Raw genomic sequence first — 19719 nt, forward strand, 5'->3', positions numbered from 1 at the left:
ATCTTTAGAACTGCTGATTTTTCTCTATAAACTTGTTTGCCACTCTCTCCCTGGTTCCCCCTGCCTCGTGAATGGCACCTTCATCCATTCAACTGTTGAAGTCCCTAAAGGAGGTCATTCCTGTTCTGAGGGAGTCTTGTTGGGTCTACCTTCAACATGGAGCTAGAACTGGTGGTCCCCTTCTCTCCATCCCATTGCTACTCCCTAAAGCAACTCTCCTCTCCTGCCTTCTCGTCCTCTGGGCAGACGGGTATTTTTATGAAAAGTACACTGGGTTATGTCACGCCTGCTGAGAACACTTTGGTCAGTCAACAGGTGTTTTCTGAGATCCAAATTATAGGTCCTGGGAAAAGAGTAGTGAATACAACCAACTCCCCACCTTCAAGAGGCTTATATTCTAGTCGGGGAGAATGGCGGTAAGCATATCATGGTGCATATAAAATAATTCAGCTACAGGAAAGCACCACGAAGAGACTAACCCAGAGCACCTGGCAAGTGGCAGAGGTGGGGGAGGGAGGGGTGCTTTGCTGGGAGTGGGGGAGGGCAGAGCAGACTGTTGAGGATAGAGTACTCTGTTGTGCAGATTTGCTCACTCATCACCCAGTCCAACATCTGGCATGCAGAGTGGGAAAACTAAAACTACATTTCCCAGACTCCTTTTTAGATTAGGGTTCTGGATGCAGTTTGCCTCCCAGCCATCGCTCTATGGGCACAAGGGCTGGATTTGGAGCTACATTAAGCGGGGAACAAAAGGCAGGGCACGGAACCCCAGTCTTGCTGGCTGGCGCTAACCCTGGTGGAGGCAACATGCACCGGCAACATGCAATTCCTCTTGCAGCAAAACCAGCAGCATCTGTGCTGGCCCGGGTCTCCGGAAGTCCTTGGAACTCCAGCCACTGAATGGCTGGAAAAATCATGCCTTCTGGAGGCATCCTACCCCCTCTCCCCACCTTGGACTCGTGTCAGATATTTAATCTAGATGAGCACTCTGTCAAAATCCGAGACCCATGACCACTGGGCATGACCAGCCATCATTGGGCAGTGATGCCCAGTGCAAAAAGGGGCTGGGAAGGGGACTTGCCTCATAGATGGGGGCCTCTGGTCCTTCAAACTGGAGACCTGGGGGACAGAAAAAAAGATAAAAAATACCATTTGAGAGGATGCCAAGGGCTCCCTGATGCTCGCTACCTTCCTGATGACTTCTACACATCCTTCCAGAATCCTTTCCGGGGTCACCTTTTATTTTATTTATTTTATTTTATTCACCTTTTATCCAGGGTGTTTGCTGACCACTCCCCTCTTCCTGGGGTCCTGTTACGGGGTGTCCCATGGTCCTTCTCAAATTCTAGTGCATCTAAAGCCTCTGATGCCCACCCTCAGCATTGGACAGGTTCTGTGAATTAATCCAGCCCCTTTCAGGATCTCTGTTACTGAAGGGAAAGCAGCAGTGGAGAAGCAATGAATCGTCTTTATATGAGGTCCCTAGAATAGTCAAATTCGTAGAGATGAGACAAGACATTCTACTGAATGGTGGTTGCCACAGGTGGGGGCTGGGGTGGGGGGAAGGGAGTCAATGTTAAATGGGTACAGAGTTTTCAATTGGGGAAGATTATAAAGGTCTGGAGCCAGATGATGGTCACAGTTGCAGAACAATGAGAATATACTTAATGCCACAAAACCGTGTGCTTAAAAATGATTAACATTGTAAATGTTATGTTATGCATATTTTACAATAAAAAAGGAATCATCCAAAATGGCAAATCACCTTTTTAAATGACTATTCAAAAATACTAGCAATTCCTCCAAATGTATTTATTTTAGAATCTATCTCTGTTCTCATAGTATGACTAATTCAAGTTCTAATTCAAATATAGCCTCCCTATGGGGTCTTAGATAACTTAAGTCATCTGTGAAATTCGCAAAATAACATTTACCTTACAGGGAGGTGATGCTGAACTAGAGAAGTGTGTAGAAATCCCTTGTGGAGGGGGGCGTTTAACCAACATAAATGTTCTTTTCAATATACTCTCCCAGGAGATGGGCTCATTTTTGCCTGGGCTCATGATGCTGGAGGACACCAAAAAGCCAATCATGTCCTACGATTCCCTGAGGCACACAGATTTCTGTCCTCTTCTGTGTTATCTCAGATCTCCAGGGAGGTCACATGGGCTAAGGGCGGTTCCCAGTGGTGGAAACACTGAGACTAACCAGTAAGTGAAATCATGTCAAGCTTCCCGCATTGTGCTGAGTACACAGCAGGTACTCAATGAATGACTGTTTGCTTCCACTCCCCCATTTTGCTTAAAGAAGGGTTAAGAAAGTTGCCTGGCTCCTCTCCACATGGAGATGTACCTACCTGGGATGGGAACTGTGTGCAGGGGCATCACCTCTACCCCATGGACGGGGTACCCAAAAGGGAGGTTGGGCTGGGCCAGCAGCGGCGGTGGACGGGGCAACCCTTCTCTGCAGGAAACAGAACCAGAACCGTTAGCAGCTGCTCTCACGCGCCCTCCTGGTTAGTTCCGAAAGTGGTACCTGTGCCCGGAGCTCCTTGCTGCCAATGGGGAGAAATCGAAAGTAGATTGTCCCGTTCACCCCTCCATTCCCTCCCTCCTTTATTCACCCCTCCATTCCCCTCCCTCCAGCCTTGAATTTCGCAAAGGAATTGAGGCAGTTTACAACAAAGCACATACAAAATTAAAAACACAACCTGGGAGAAAGAAGAAACAAAATAACAAGACCATCTGGGTGAACCCAGAGGCAGCAGCCAAATGCCAGGGTCACAAGTGAACTTCCTGGTAGTCAGGGTATAAAGCGATGGACAGTCAGTACTCTGGTCTTATTATCAACAGGACAAAGCAACAACTTCTGAGGCAAATAAACCTTTTCCTGGCACTGAACTCAAAAAGAAAATATATCACAAGAAATGTGATTTGTTGCCTCGGTATTTTCAGAGCAAACACGGTGATGACTTTCGTATGATTTTGTTGTTATAACAACCTCAGTCAAGGGCAAGCACATAACAAGCCAGCGAGATGGATTCTTTGGGGGACTATGGTAATATGGTTGAAATGCAGCCTTTGGAGATCCAGTGTAGCCAAGGGTATCATTTAGATCACCTGGAAGAAAAATTAGACTACTATAGTGAATATTTATGAGAATACGAAAGAGACAAAATTTAAAAGTGGGAAATGATGTAAATAGGCAATTAAGAGGAAGTACAAATGGCTAATGCATAAATGAAGCGTGCTCAGTTTCAAAATTAACCAGGGAAATGCAACTTTAAAAACAATGAACTGGAGGCCCTGGCTGGCTCAGTTCATAGAGCCTGTGACTCTTGATCTCAGGGTTGTAAGTTCAAGCCCCACGTTGGGTGTAGAGATTGCTTAATATAAAGTCAAATCTTAAAAAAAAAAAACGAACAAGGAAATACCTTTTTCATTAATGTTTCAAAATGTAATGATAAGGAGTACTGGTTAGGTAGGGGGTATCTAAGGTACTACCCTTACGCACTCGTCACGAAAGTGTGAATTAATATAGGTGCTCTTGAATGCAATTTGTCAGTATTTATTAAAAGTAGAAATAAGCATATCCCATGAGTGAGCAATTCAGATGCTAGTTAAGGGGAGAAACACCTCCCTGTGTAAACAGCGACATGCATAAGGAGGTTCATTTCAGCACTGTTTGAAATGAACATCGCATAAGCATCTTAACAAAATAAGGAAAGAATGTAAATATAATGTAAGATTATTATTATAAATTATGTAAATGTAATAATGAAAATTTCCCTCAAATCTGAATATCATTCAATAGGATAATGGCTTAATAAAATTCAGTGTATTCATATTCATAGCTAAATGGCATTTAGAAGGGAAGAACTAGATATATAGAGAGCTCTTAAAAATGTGCTTAATGAGGGATTCCTAGGTGGCTCAGTCAGTTAAGCCTCCAGCTCTTGGTTTTGGCTCAGGTCATGATCTCAGGGTTGTGAGTTTGAGCCCCACGTCAGGCTCCAAGCAGCCCACTTAAGATTCTCTCTCTCTCTCCCCCTTGGCCCCCTCTCCTTCTGCCTCCTGCCTGTGCTCAAGCACTCTCTCTCTAAAACAAAAACAAAAACAAACTTAAAAAAACATACTGAATGAAAAAAGCGATTTTTCTAGAGTGATTTGTTCTTATAGTATCAATTACATTAAAAACATACACACAGTTGGGTGAAACAGGTGAAGGGGATGAAGCACTGAATCATGTATAGTATTGTTGAATCACTATATTGTACGCCTGAAACTAATATAACACTGTGTGTTAACTACACTGGAATTAAAATAAAATTTATTTTTTTTAAAGATTTTATTTATTTATTTGAGAGAGAGAGAATGAGAGATAGAGAGCACAAGAGGGAAGAGGGTCAGAGGGAGAAGCAGACTCCCCGCTGAGCAGGGAGCCCGAGGCGGGACTCGATCCCGGGACTCCAGGATCATGACCTGAGCCGAAGGCCGTCGCTTAACCAACTGAGCCACCCAGGTGCCCCATGTACTCAACTTTTTAAGTGAGGTATAATATGGAGCTAATCAGACTCCAATGAACCAGAGATTTTACCCAATATCAAGCTCCACTCATGATTTCAAGGATACAGACAATTATGTGGCAGAGACAGAGCACCCAGAGGTCCCGGCCACGCCTTCCCACATCAGATGCGTGCTCTCTGGCAGAGGATAATAGGCGTGATCTCCAAATGGGGTTTTGTCGGATTCCCTCACACAGCGGAGAGCATGTAAGTTATGAATCATCTCCATTTTATACCCACAGAGAGTAGTCCAGCTCCGGTGACACTTGCCAGGGGCTGAAGATTCTGGGTTATTTATTCTATGTGATCCCTTTGGCCCTGTGCTAAAGTGGGCACAAAGACACCAAGAAAATCCCATTCCTGCAGGGGGAGAACCCAGACTGAGACACCAATAACTAGAATACTAGGTCACCTGTTCAGTAACAGGAATGAGGCCAGCTCTGAATGCTATCTTCCGGAACATTCCTTTCGCAATTCTCAGAATTGGAAACTGCTCTCGCTCCTAAGGCCTACCACAGCACTCCCCCTGACTAGCATCGTAACACTGAACTCCTGAGTTCCACACCGTTTGCTGAACACACCCGGTGGGCCACAGAGCACCCACGGTCATTCCACGCTGAGCTGGGGCTCTGTGCGTGATTATGGCAGGGGCAGAGACGGTGAGGTGGCGGGTGGAAGGGACGCGGAGAGGGCACGCTGACTGTATCCTCTCTGGTCTGCTGTGAGTTCCCTGGGAGCAGGATCTAGGTCAGCTCTGTCTTTGTACCTCACTGAGCGCCTTGCTCAGAGCAGTCAGGGTGTTTCCTGGGCTAACAGAGAAAGAGTTGAGGCACGGGTGGGAGCTGAGCCTCTTCTTCCCTGGCTACGGCCATGACGACAGGACACCTGGGTCACGTCACTGATCAGTACTGGGCTCTGTTTGTTCTTGTACCGGCGTTGCCGGCTCTGATCCCAGCAGAGCCGGGCATTTCCCCAGGTGGAGGAGGGGCAGGTGAGGACACGGCCAGCTCCTAGCCTTCCCTGTTTGGAGTCAGTTCCTTCTTATAATTAATTCCTCTGCCCAGCTCCCTCGGGACCAGCACCCCCTCCTGGGAGCCCCCTGCCTCACATTCTCCGAGCCCTTTCAGTTCCCCCATCTCACTCTCTCCAGTGTCTTCAAGGCTCCCTGCCTCTTGTCTCTGTCCGCGCCACGCACGTCCTGCAGCGTGCACACCTGAGGTGTTCCTTGCCGGAAACAGCCCCACACTGCCCAGCACAGAGACGGAAGCCATCATCCTGCAGGAATCTGCCCCTCTGTTTCCCCTCACACCATCCACGTATTCCAGAGATGCTGCTTGAGCCCTCCTCTGTGTCAGGCGCCTCAAGTCCCCGACTAGCCGGACCTCCCAGGCAGTGGCCCGGAGAGACCGGGAGACACAGCGGGAACCACACTGGCAAGAGGCTATCGGACGGTGGTACTGGGGCAGGGCCAGGCACGGCTTCTGCTTGCTGTGAGAGCTTACCACATCAACCTATAGTTGTTTCTATAGTTTTTTTTTTTTTAATGTCTACTGTCCTCTACATTCATCGATGTTACAAATGTGATACAGCTTTAAGCCCTTCCATGTGTCAATTCATTACATGTCACAACGACTCTAGGTACGATTACTATCCCCATTTTACAGAAGAGGGTAGGCAGCTTGCCCAAGGTCATCTGGCCGGGATGTGGAGGATGAAGGACCCCAGTGCAGCCCGTCGACCTCCCTCGGCAGCACCCTTAACTACAGAGCCCTATTGCTCCTCACACAGCTGGGTGGGGCCAAGGTTCAAATCCATGCCAGAATCATGTGTCTATCCCACTGGTTCTTTGACTTCCAGTGCTGCCTCCTGTTGGTGCCCCCATCTCTCTTCTGGGGAGTCATCCATTTGTATGTAGTTGGGGGTGGGGAGTGGTAGCTGACTCCCCAGATCGACCCTGGAGGGACCCGACTCGCCCTTTCCCTTCCTTGATTCATGACTCAGGCTCAGCCAACGGAGCACCTGAGGACCGTTCCTCCCAGAGGTACAGATACCACTGCTCCAGCAGTAGAAGGAACGTTTACCTTCCGCCTAACTACACAAAAAAGCCTGCCTCCCCTATACCTTCCCTACTATGTATTCTCCACTGAAAAGCCAGAGTGACATTTTACAAGAGTTTCTCAGATAAGAACTTGCCACTTTTAAAAACCATTCAATTCTTGGGGCGCTTGGCTGGCTCAGTTGATTGGGCGTCCAACTCTTTATTTTTGCTCAGGTCATGATCTCAGGGTTGTGAGATGGGCCCCGGGTTGGGCTCTGCATTCAGCATGGAGTCTGCTTGACATTCTCTCTCTCCCTCTCCCTCTGCCCCTCCCCCCACTCATGCTCTCTCTAAATAAATAAATAAATAAATAAATAAAATCTTTAAAAAAACCCAACGGTTCAAATTCTTTGCATTACTCAGAAAGCAAAATGCACGCTCCACCTCCCGGCTTACAATGGCCATCATGACTGACCTCTCTCTGGGCTCATATTCCACCAGCCCTCCCCTGAGTTACTAGAGCTCCAACAGCCACCACCTGCTTGCTTGTCATTCAGCCATCACGAAAGCCCCCTGCCATGCCTGAGGCTCTGGGCCCTGGATTAACTCTTCCTTCTGAGATGCTCCTTTACAGGAGATGGTGGGGACTCCTGCTTGATATACAAATCAGAGTTCAAGGTCACCTTCCTTCATCATCCCATTAAATTTTATGCCACCAAGTAACATTCTACCACACTATTTTAATTTATTCCTCCATAGAGCACTTATAACCATCTAATATTTAGGTGATTTATCTATCTCTTAATGAATTATGTATCTCCTAGAAGAACTATAAGAGCAATAATATTAATAGTAAACCACAGCAATAGCAGTAGGTGATATTTTTGTAGTGCTTGTATATGTCAGGCCCTTCATGAGTTACTAACTCTTTGTATGTTAATACAACGCATATTACAGAGCCTTCATAAGTCTATGAAAGAAGTATCTTTATTATAATTTTTCATATGAAGATACTTAAGTGCTGGGAGATCAAGTAACTTGCCATCCAGCCTATTTTAGAGTTCAAGTCCCTAATCATGGTGCTCTTATTTGTATTTTTTATTATAGCATGCCTTTTGCTATAACTCATAAATGATTGCTACAAGAAAGGAAGAAAGGAAGGAGGGAGGGAGGGAGGGTAGTCCTGTCCAGCCCTTCTGTGCTCCCTTGGTTCTTGATTTCTTAGCCTGGTCATCCTATCACCTATGGTTTTGAGGAGGTTCCAACATCCTTCCCACAAATACCCTTTTGATATAAGCCCATCAGAATCAATCACTGCTCTTTTCACAATCCTGGCCCATACACCCCAAGTGTGTAATTCTGGGCCCTGCACATAGCAGGGGGAAGTATGTTCTCAGCATATAAATGAATTAGAGATGCACCTTGCTGTAAAGTCACCTGCTGTGAAGGCCTGGGTGCCTGGAGGCTGTACCACCAACACCACACGGCTGTCCCAGACTATTTTCATTCCTTTGCTCTGTTCTTACTCTGAAATGCTCTAGACACGCAAAGTTTGACAAATCTTCATTTATGGGTTGTTTTCCTCCATTTTCTCTCCTTGCTTTATTCCTAACAGTTCCCCCTCAGGGACTCCTGCAAGAGAGGAGTTCCTCCCTGTTTTCTTGGGACCCACACCCTCAAGACACCGTAGAGAGAGCTTTTGCTCTACCCCAGGATCCAAGAGCCCTCACGGTCTGCATTACCTCCTCTGAAAGTGTTCAAATTCAGCCTGTCTCCTCGCTTTCACCGCAGGGAGCTCACTCAGGTCATAGGCATCCTGAAAGTTATAGCTTTCCTGCCATGTGGTAGCTTCGCATTTGCACTGGTTTTTCGGGAACAGTCTAAAACCAGAAAAGAACTGTGAGCAAGGAGTGGGTGGGTGGGCTGGTAGGTGAGAGAAAACCCGGGGTCTAATTGGTGTGTGGTTCACCCTGAGCATCTCCTTTCCATATACCCACCTGTCCTACTTGGGAGGAGATTCTGGAATCCCAGCAGCGGCCCCTCCCAGAGATACAGGGGAGGGGAAGAAAGGGGAGGGGGAAGGGGAAGAAGGCCCCCCTCTCTGGAATTATCTCCCGCACCAAATGTCTTTAAACTTGAGTCATGTGAGGGGTGCCGGGGTGGCTCAGCCGTTAGGCGTCTGCCTTCGGCTCAGGTCATGGTCCCAGGGTCCTGGGATCGAGAGCCCCGCATCGGGCTCCCTGCTCGGCGGGAAGCCTGCTTCTCCCTCTCCCACTCCCCCTGCTTGGGTTCCCTCTCTCACTGTGTCTCTCTCTGTCAAATAAATAAATAAAATCTTTAAAAAATAATAACAAACTTGAGTCACGTGAATGCCAGTGGCATCTGGGCCCCACCAGAAGAGGAGGCCAGCAGGACAGAAAGGCAGCATCTTTCTTGCGATTTAGCCAAAGAGGCCCTCCAGAGTTTTCAGGGACCTTGCTGGGTGCTGTAGAGAGCACACTGCACCCTGCAGAACAAATCTGTTCCAGGTCCCACAGTTTGGATCACTTGAACAACAAGCACAGGTTCGGGAAAGCAGGGAACTGGCTATAAAATGGGCACAGTAAACCGTAGGGGGAGCAAGGGACCTTGGACCCTTGCTGGGGTCCACACTGGACCAACGTGGAATAACTTGACTCTCACCGGATTCCATCATAGGTAAACAGGTTCTTGAGACGTTCCTCGGGTAGGAGCTTCAGCATCTGGTCAGCCAGAGCAGAATGAGGGCGCTCTGGCATGGGGCTACTGAACTCCGCACTTCTGAACATAAATACAACAGTGCCAAGTCCTAAGAGGAAAACTGAGATCATGAGGAGCCGCAGAAACTCGGACCTGTTGGAACACGAAAGAACAAATTCCATTAACATCCTTTTTCTTGATTACATAATAAATGACTCAATTGTGTAATATACATGGGAATAATAACTTGAAGAAAAATATAAGTGAAATGGTGTCTGATTTTATTTTTATTTATTTATTTTTTTGGGGGGGTGTCTGATTTTAAAAAAAGAGTAAAGAATCAAGCTGCAACAAAGAGACTTAGAAAAATCACAAAGCAAAGAATGGGCAAAAACATCCCAAGGGGGACAAAAAAGAACATAGCAATATTTATGTCAGCATAGTTGAATTCAAGGCCAAAAACTGTATGAAATAGGACAAAAAAGATCACTTGCAATGACCAAATACGTGAACCACAAAACAGATGTAGTGGTCATGAACTTTATCCACTAAATAATAGCATTAAAGTACAGAAAGCAGGGCACTTGAGTGGCTGAGTCGGTTAAGCATCTGACTCTTTTTTTTTTTTTAAAGATTTTATTTATTTATTTGAGAGAGAGAGAACGAGAGATAGAGAGCACGAGAGGGAAGAGGGTCAGAGGGAGAAGCAGACTCTCCGCTGAGCGGGGAGCCCGATGTGGGACTCGATCCCGGGACTCCAGGATCATGACCTGAGCTGAAGGCAGTCGCTCAACCAACTGAGCCACCCAGGCGCCCAAGCATCTGACTTTTGATCTCAGCTCAGGTCTTGATCTCAATGAGTTCAAGCCCCATGTTGGGCTCCACGCTGGGTGTGGAGCCTACTTAAAAAAAAAAAAAAAGTACAGAGAGCAAAAAAAGAAAACGGCAGAAGGATTACAAATACAAAGAGAGTCATAGATTCCAACATTCTTACATATAACACCTAACACTCTCACAACTCAGTGCTTCACAAATCAAGTCTCAAAAATATATAAATGATATAATTCATATTCTGTTAAAGAGCTCTTAGAACACTTACAAAAATTGGCCACGCAAAGAAAACTGTGATCAAGTAGAAATAGTTCAGATCATGTACTCTGATAGTGCAATCAAAATATAACCTAATGAAAAGCCCCCTTCCCCAACAGCATGGAAATTTTAGGAAAGCTTTCCAAAGCAACCGTCAAATCAAGGACAGCAGAACAAGAATATAAATATGATAAAGACAGTACATTCCAGAACTATGTAACACACTCAAACGGTCCTGAGAGAAAAAAAAATTGAAGGTTTAAATACCAATTTCTAACTACAAGACATAAAATTAATAAATTATGCAATCAAATAAGCTTGAAAAAAGGACAAAGAAAAGCAGAAAGAGGAACTTAACAATGCAAGGAGAAAGTGGTGAATTAGAGAAACCTAAAATGGAATAATTGCTAAAGCTAAGCCCTGGGTAGACAGCTTTTGTGATATCTGCCAGCTTATAACCTCTCTTCTGTAAGACTTTTCTCCTGACTCCCACCGGTGACACCTAAGATCCCAGCTCCGTGCTACATGATACTCCCCTGGCAATGGTGGATTGGACCAAGGGTGAACACCTTGTCTGAAGTGGGCCAGTCAACCACAATTTCTTCCCCGGTAATTAGAAATGAGATCAGGTTATCCTGGTCCCCTGAACCAAGAAGAGAAGGGGGAATAGAAAGTGAGAGACAAAAAGCGAAACCTGGATCTTGAACACCCCGATGAAAGGGATGACTTTCTAGAAAAACGCAAATGACCTCAACAGACCTGTGAAAGTCTTTGAGGAAATTGCAAAAGCCTATCTACTCTCCCTTTCGACAAAGTCTCAGATCTATGTTTCAAAAGTAAACAATTCTCGTTTATAAAAAAAAAAACTTTAGGGGCACCTGGGTGGCTCAGTCGTTGAGCATCTGCCTTCAGCTCAGGTCATGATCCCAGGGTCCTGGGATCGAGCCCCACATCGGGCTCCCTGCTCAGCGGGAAGCCTGCTTCTCCCTCTCCCACTCCCCCTGCTTGTGTTCCCTCTCTTGCTGTGTCTGTCAAATAAATAAATAAAATCTTAAAAAAAAAAAGCTTTACAGTAGTACAAACATAAGTACTTATGAATAGTGATATAAATATGCTAAATACGTAATAGTAACTAGAATGCAATGGTATGTTACATGAACGATTCATCATTAACAAATGGAGTTCTTTCTAAGAGTGCAAAGATGATTCATTATTATGGATAATATTATGCATAATATTATTACACAATATTAATAAATTTCACTAGGTGAAAATTCAGAATACTATTTTATTGACAGATGATCTTAGAAGCATTTAATAAAATCTGACATCTATTCTTCATTTGTTAAACATCCCTCATTTAAGAAAGGACCCAGAAGAAATGACACCACACTAATAATCACAGGTACATCTAACACCTAACACCTGCTTCTTGGTCTCTGAATATTCTTCCCCTCTAAAGGAAACTAGAGTGCCTTGGAGAACTGGCCAATTCTCAGTTTGGGGTAAGGGAAATGTAAAGTGAGTCTAGGACATCCCGTAGTGCCAGAAAGGACAGGAGCTATCTGCGCTCAGTGCAGGGTCTGCTTGGGATTCTCTCTCCCTCTCCCTCTGCCCCTCCCACTTGTTCTCTTTCTCTAAAATAAATGAACCTTTAAAAAAAATCCATGAGTCTCATGATACTTCAAGAAAAAAGTGCACTTTTTAAAAGATTTTTACTTATTTATTTGAGGGGGGAGGGGCAGAGGGAGAGAATCTCAAGCAGAATCCCTGCCGAGCGCAGAGCCTGACACAGGGCTCTATCTCACCACCTTGAGATCATGACCTGAACCAAAACCAAGAGTCCGACACTTAACCAACTGAGCCACTCAGGTGCCCAAGAGGAGCATTTTTAACTAACTTTTTAATTATAGAAAAATTCTAAGCAGATACAGAAAATAGAGAGAGTAGTCAAATGAAGCTCCAGGTACCCATCACCCACTTTCCGCTCAAGGACAAAATGCATTTATCTATTTCTTCCCATTCCCCTTACTTTCCAAATCATTTTGAAGCAAATCTTGACGTCGTATGATTGCATCCATGACTATTCTTTTATTTTTTTAAATATTTTTTTTAAGATTTTATTTATTTATCAGAGAGACAGAGGCAGGCAGAAGGAGAAGCAGGTCCCTCCTGAGCAAGAAGCCCGATGTAGGACTCGATCCCAGGACCCTGAGATCATGACCTGAGCCGAAGGCAGATACTTAACCGATTGAGCCACCCAGGTGTCCCGCATCCATGACTATTCTTGTAGATAGCTCTGAATGGTACTGGGGTAGCTTTGTACTCCACGTGACTGAGCTGGACCCACATTTCCAGGAACTCCTTTCCCTGTATGATGCCAGATGAGGAATGGCCACGAGAGAAATTTGCATAAAATTTGGGAGGCAGGAGTGGAACTGGAGCCATTGTGCCCCGAAGGGTGTCCTGTCCTGTCCTTCGTTAGGGGCAGTGGGGGACAGCAGAGGCACGGGCAAGTCCCATCCACTTGGTCTGCTTCCCCCCACGCCTCATCCAACCCTCCTGCCCAGTGACTGGTCCTGCTGGCTGACAACCCTCAGGTCATGATCAGAACTTCCTTTGTGAGCTCACAGTAGTAGCCACGAAGAATGAACGATCTTCCATAACCATCTCCACCAGCTCTTTCTGTGGTTGTCCTCCAGAAGACGGATGCTTCTGGATTCCTATAAGTTCCAACTCATTCACTTTGCCAAGGTTGGTTCATGAGTTTTCTCTGGTCCCTTTTTGAGCCTTTACTTCCCCAGCTTGTCCCACAAGTGTACCAATTACTGTAATGAATTTTTTTTAAAGATTTTATTTATTTATTTGTCAGAGAGAGAGAGACACGCAGAGGGAGAAGTAGACTCCCTGCTGAGCAAAGAGCCTGATGCGGGACTCGATCCCAGGGCCCTGGATCATGACTCTATAATGAATTTCTTATTCTATAATAGTCATAGTAGTTCTGTTTCCTTGGACTGAGGCTTGACTGATACAAAGTTTCTTACATTACCCCTGCCACACACCCACACGATACTGTTATCACACCTGAACAATTAATAATCATTCCTTAATACTATCAAATGTCCACAGGGTTTAAAACTCCCCATTGTCTTTTTTTTTTTTTAAGGATCAAATCAGGATCCAAAGAAGGTCCATACATTGACTGATATGTCTCCTAAGTCTTTTTTTTTTAAAAGATTTTATTTATTTATTTGACAGAGACACAGCAAGAGAGGGAACACAAGCAGGGGGAGTGGGAGAAGGAGAAACAGCCTTCCCGCTGAGCAGGGAGCCCGTTGCGGGGCTTGATCCCAGGACTCTGGGATCATGACCTGAGCCGAAGGCAGATGCTTAACGACTGAGCCACCCAGGCACCCTCCTAAGTTCCTTTTAATACATAGGTTCCCCTGCCTCTTTTATTTTTCTTGCAACTTACTTATTGAAGAAATCATGTTGTCTATCCTACACAGTTTGGGTTTTCCACATCTGAATTTCACTGGTTTCAGCCCCCTGGAGTCATGTGCCTTTGTCCCCAGTATTTTCTATAAATTTGTAGTTAAATCAAGATTCAGGCTTGACTTTCTGAGAAAACTGCTTCCTAAGTGATGACGGCCTGTGCCCCGCCCCTTGAAGAGGCAGGGCGAAGAATAGCTCTTAGCTGCCACTAACGATGATTGCCTTACTCGGCGGTTCTCAATATTTTTGGTCTCAGGGCCACTTTACAATTTTATTTTATTTTTAAAGGTTTTATTTATTTTATTGAGAGACAGAGCACGAGTGGGGGGAAAGGCAGAGAGAGAGAGCGAGAATCCCAAGCAGATGCCACGCTAAGTGCAGAGTCCGACGAGAGGCTCCATCTCCCGGCCTTGAGATCACAACCTGAGCTGAAATCAGGAGTCAGACACTCAACCGACTGAGCCACCCAGGTGTCTCTACTTTACAATTTTAAAAATTACTGAAGACCCCCAAAGAAGTCATTGCACTGGTCATATGGAAAATATTGGTGCCCTGAGTTATGCCAGTCTTCCAAATGTTAACGCATCTCATTATGCAACGTCAAAAGCCCATATTCATTAACATCAACACCACCCTCATCAGAGAAGTCTCTACAAACTAAGAAGCTGTCAAGTTCATTGAAGGGGACAGAAGTTGTACAAAGTTCTAATTTTTTTGAAAGCTTGAATCTTATAATTGGCAACAAATACTGCCAGTTGTTTTGCTGAGGGAGGTAACAGGATCACTTGGTCCATTTTTTGAGAAGACATCTACCAAATACCATGGCTGATGAGTCGTACTTTTAAGTTAAAAAGCTCTCCATTAAAAACAAACAAAAAAACAGCTAGTTCATCTCGCAGCTCAAATTGCACAACTGTTTTCTCTTGAGACAATGACCACTGTACTTCAATGTATAGCAGGAGTGTTTTATGGGTACATTTCATCAAAAAGATATATTTAGGGGCACCTGGCTGGCTCAGTTGGTAGAGCATACGACTCCTGATCTTTGGGTTGTGAGTTCAAGCCCCACATCGAGTGTAGACATTACTTAAAAACAAAATCTTTTGGGGTGCCTGGGTGGCTCAGACGGTTAAGCATCTGCCTTCAGCTCAGGTCATGGTCCTAGGGTCCTGGGATCGAGTCCCACATCCGGCTCCCTGCTCATCAAGGAGCCTGCTTCTCCCTCTCCTTCTGCCGCTCCCCCTGCTTGTGCTCACTCTCTCTTTCTCTCAAATAAATAATAAAATCTTAGGGGTGCCTAGGCGGCTCAGTCGTTAAGCATCTGCCTTTGGCTCAGGTCATGATCCCCGGACCCTGAGATTGAGCCCCACATTGGGCTCCTTGCTCAGTGGGGAGCCTGCTTCTTCCTCTGCCTGCCACTCCCCCTGCCTGTACTTTCCCTCTCTGTCAAATAAATAAATAAAATCTTAAAAAAGAAAAAAAGAAAACCTCCGTTTGGAAGGAAGCACAATGGTAAAGTCTTCAGACAAAAGCCGTGCAGTTCATTGAATGTTTGCATATGGTATGCAGCTTCACAGGGAAAACCTGAAAAAGAATGAAATGGCTATTCATATTTTTAAGAAAAGGTCGTCTTTGTCTTGTGCAGAACATGTAGAATATATCCTTTAATTTAGTAACTATTTTTTAAAAGGCAGTAACGCTTTGTTATTGAAACTAAAACGAATTTTAATCATAAAATTTCTGAACATCTCATAATTTTTATATACCTATCAGTTGTTTACCACTTTTATTTTTGTTTGAAGCGCAATTTTTTCCTTTTATTCCCAACCTCTCCTTTAAAAAAAAAAAAAAGGAAGTGAATTTCTAGCAATGAACTGAGAAGTCTAATATGACAGGTTTCCTCCACTCTTTGAAACTAGAGCGATCATATGAGACCTTTCCTAAGGCAAAATGGTGCAAAGCAAAGAAGCAATTACCATGAATTTATATAGAAAATTTTTTAGAGCGCCTGGGTGGCTCTGTTGCTTGGGCGACTGCCTTCGACTCCGGTCATGATCCTGGAGTCCCGGGATCGAGTCCCACATCGGGCTCCCTGCTCAGCGGGGAGTCTGCTTCTCCCTCCGACCCTCCCCCCTCTCGTGCTCTCTCTCTTTCATTCTCTCGCTCTCAAATAAATAAATAAAATCTTTTTTAAAAATGTTAAAAAAAAGAAAATTTTTTAGTGTTCCCAGACCCCCAGATTAACCACACCTAAGTTTTTCTGATACCTCAGGAATGTCTTGCTAAGTATGCACAAAATAAATTGAGATAACGCAGTTGTTAGCAGACACAGTGCAAAGGTTTGGGGGCTTGATTTTGAGATGCTGAGTGTAGTTCCTGGGAAAGGTGCTTGGTGGCGCCACTGCGTCTGCTCAGGGTGCACGCCGCCTCTATACAGAGGGCTTGCAAAACAGACCAGGGGCGCTATTTTTGCTTTTCACCTTTTCATCTTTTTTCGCAAAAGCAAAATTCCTCTTTGGATTTCGTTTGGTTAACAAAAGCAAATACTAATGTAGGTCTTTTGTATAAGTGAAGAGGTGTTACATGAACTTGCAAAAAGCAGGAGATACTTGCATGTGACTTTTGAGCTGTGTAACCTACTTTTTTGAATACTTGATAATTTGTTTTATTATGATAGTCTTTGTTTTATTACTTGACAATCCGTTTATAAAAAATTATATGTGTTGATATTATCTCTATTATATATTTCTGTTGTCTGGGAATGTATGTTACAATTCTTTGGGAGAAATAATCTGTCAAATGTTCACTGGCTTGCAAAACCATAGTGTGAGAGTTCAAACACCTAAATAAATATTGAAATGCATTTTTTTTAAAAAGCAAATTACTGAATAGACATAGTATAAAGCCTTTAAAAAACTAAGACCTTATTGGATTGGATACAACACTACATGTCTATTTAAAGTGTGTAGTCACAGAAAAAAATATCTGAAATGACATACACCAAGTTGTTAATTATAGTCAATGCTAAGAATCAGATTACAGTGAGGAATTTTTCAATCAATGTGTTCTTATATCAACATATTCCTATACTCTCTCTTAACTTTTTGCACTGATCAAGAATTAATTTTGTCCATGAACAAATAAAGAATTAAGAAAACCACCAGGATATTAGAGAAATATGAATAAATGGAGATAAATTCCTTATTCTTAACTAGAATAACTCCATATTTCAGAGATGTAACTTCACTCTCTATTAATCTATAAATTCAACATAATAAGCACACCAATGAATCTACAACAGGATTTTGTTGTTGTTGTTGTTCAGATGACTCTAATGGGAACTAACACGAGAATAGCAAGGAAAATATAAATAAGAGGGATGGTTGCTGTACTTTTACTAAAGAATAAAGTTATTAGAAAGCTACAGTTATTAAAAAGCATGATACTGATTCCAGAATAAGCCAATAGGTAAATGGAATAAACCAAAGCCCAGAAATATGTGAGTATGTATAAAAAGTTTATATGGAATGTTCACTACTTTGTTATATATTTCTGTAACATCTGCATTTTCTAAAATGGCATTCAGACAGGATGGATGCACTTAAACTAATCAAGTTACAGAAACACATGCAGAAATTCAGCCTTTACTTCCTCTTACTCACGTTGGACCGTGTGATCAGACCTGCCTCAAATTTGGGGTTCTGATTTACGAAACCTGGTTCCAGCTAGCGACAGTGTTTGGGACGCAGTCATGGACAGGAATTTGTTTGGTAGGAGATTTCCAATAAAATATTAAGCAGCTGATTTTTTATCAGATAAGTATAAGCGTTCTACACTGTTCAAACTGTGCTGTTTGTGTCCTTCTGTGGGGACTGGTTAAAATTATAATCACATGAGCCTGCTATTCTGGTTGGACCGTATTTAAGAAACATTCAAGAAAAGGCTAAAATGCAATTTATAAAGTCAGTGAGAAATAAGGACAGGAGCCAGTCATCTGTATCAGCTGGTGGCAGCCTGTCCCTTCAAGTTGGGTGAAGCTGCTTAACCCCGCCAAGCAGTTCTCATATTCCAGGTACAGAACTCTGGGACCAGGCAGAAACTGCAGGAGCAGCCTGAGTACTGGGTCAGAAGACAGGGACACTCATTTCCCTGAGGGGCTCTTGTACCCTAGCAGGGATGATCCAGATGTCCACGTGTCTCAGCAGACGATGGAAGCTGGTTAGGCAGGATTTTCCTGTTGCCTGTGAAAGCAATCTCATAATTTCTGTTTATCACACCAATCCCTTTGTGAACCAGAACACTTTACAGCCTAGAAACACCTACAAGGGGAAAGACCAGTGCTTAAGTATGCATCCAACTTTTAAAATATCTACACAGTGTTGGGATGCATGGGTGGCTCAGTCAGTTAAGCATCCGCCTTTGGCTCAGGTCATGATCCCGGGGTGCTGGGATCCAGTCCTGTGTTGGGCTCCCTGCTCGGCGGGAAGCCTGCTTCTCCCTCTCCCACTCCCCCTGCTTGTGTTCCCTCTCTCGCTGTGTCTCTCTCTGTCAAATAAATAAAATCTTTAACAACAACAACAAAAGAATGAAAGTGAGATAACATTTTCAGATGAACAGAATTTGAGGGAATTTGTCACTAGCATACTCACGCTTAAAGGAGCTACGGCAGGCATGTTATCCCTGATGGAAGGTCAGAAGGAAAGAATGAAGAGAAATCAAAATGGCAAGGAAGTGGGTAAATCTAGGTAACTGTTGACTACATAAAGCAGTAACACTGTTTTGTATATCATAGAAAAACAACAGCAAAAAAGTAAAATAAGTCAGGAAAGGCAGTAAATAGACTAAAAGTGTTGTAAAGTTTTCATGTTGCCCAGGAAGAGAATTAAAAATATCATGTAATTTTAGACTTTGATAGGTCAAGAATAATGTTATGATCTATAGTGTAAATACCATGGAAATAGCACGAATAGTGAATAACTTTCAAGCTCATAGACAGGAAAATGGAATGATAAAAAATAATCAGTACAAAAAAGCACAAGATAAGAAAGAAGAATATTTGATCAGGTAGAACAAAGAGAAAGCACTCAATGAAATGCTAGATTTAAACCAATGTAAATGAGTTAAATGTTCCAGTTAAAATACAAAGATAGACTGGATGGAAAAAAGAAGCCCAATTATATGTGGTGTTGCAAGAGACACATCTAAAACACACGGATATAGAGATGTTGAGAATAAAAAAGGAAGATAAATATACCAAGTAACCAAGATAAAGTTGATATCTCTATATTAATATCAAATGAGGTAGACTTTATTTTTTTAAAAAGATTTTATTTATTTGACAGAGAGAAAGTGAGTGAGAGAGAGCCTGAGCAGGGGGAGGAGGGGAAGCAGGCTCCTCTGCTGAGCAGGGAGCCCGATGATGCGGGGCTCCATCCCAGGACCCCGGGATCATGACCTGAGCCGAAGGCAGACGCTTAACAACTGAGCCACCCAGGCACCCCACTAAGATAAACTTTTTAAAGTGAAAAATTTATTGCTTTTTAATTTTTTTAAGATTTTTTTAAATTTATTCATTTGAGACAGAGAGATACAGAGAGAGAGCATGAGCAAGGGGAGGTGCTGAGGCAGAGGGAGAAGCAGGCTCTCCGCTGGGCAAGGAGCCAGATGTGGGACTCGATCCCAGGACCCTGGGATCACGACCTGAGCCGAAGGCAGATGCTCAACAGACTGAGCCACGCAGGCGCCCCAATGAGGTAGATTTTATTTTATTTTTTTATTTTTTTTAAAGATTTTATTTATTTATTTGTGAGAGAGA

General features: G+C 43.7%; 1 protein-coding gene across 5 annotated transcripts in view; it reads right to left on the bottom strand.

The window, feature by feature from the left end:
- B4GALNT2 (beta-1,4-N-acetyl-galactosaminyltransferase 2 (SID blood group)) overlaps positions 1-19719 on the bottom strand; it is a 41217-nt gene that overhangs the window by 12733 nt on the left and 8765 nt on the right. For 3 of the 5 annotated variants that reach the window (XM_073883776.1, XM_073883775.1, XM_073883774.1), the window contains exons 2-5: positions 9285-9473; positions 8345-8482; positions 2357-2463; positions 1082-1119 (exon numbers count right to left, since the gene is read on the bottom strand). In XM_073883776.1, the coding sequence (XP_073739877.1) occupies positions 1082-1119; positions 2357-2463; positions 8345-8482; positions 9285-9451 (450 nt within the window). In that variant the 5' untranslated portion in view covers positions 9452-9473. Of the gene's footprint in view, positions 1-1081; positions 1120-2356; positions 2464-8344; positions 8483-9284; positions 9474-12657; positions 12991-19719 lie in introns of those variants that run through there. The other 2 variants (XM_025859348.2, XM_073883777.1) reach the window with 2 other exon arrangements.

The sequence above is a fragment of the Callorhinus ursinus genome, unplaced genomic scaffold, assembly GCF_003265705.2.
Source record: "Callorhinus ursinus isolate GAN/ISIS: 27379988/994484 unplaced genomic scaffold, GSC_fseal_2.0 scaffold52, whole genome shotgun sequence".
NCBI classification, from domain to species: Eukaryota; Metazoa; Chordata; class Mammalia; order Carnivora; family Otariidae; genus Callorhinus; species Callorhinus ursinus.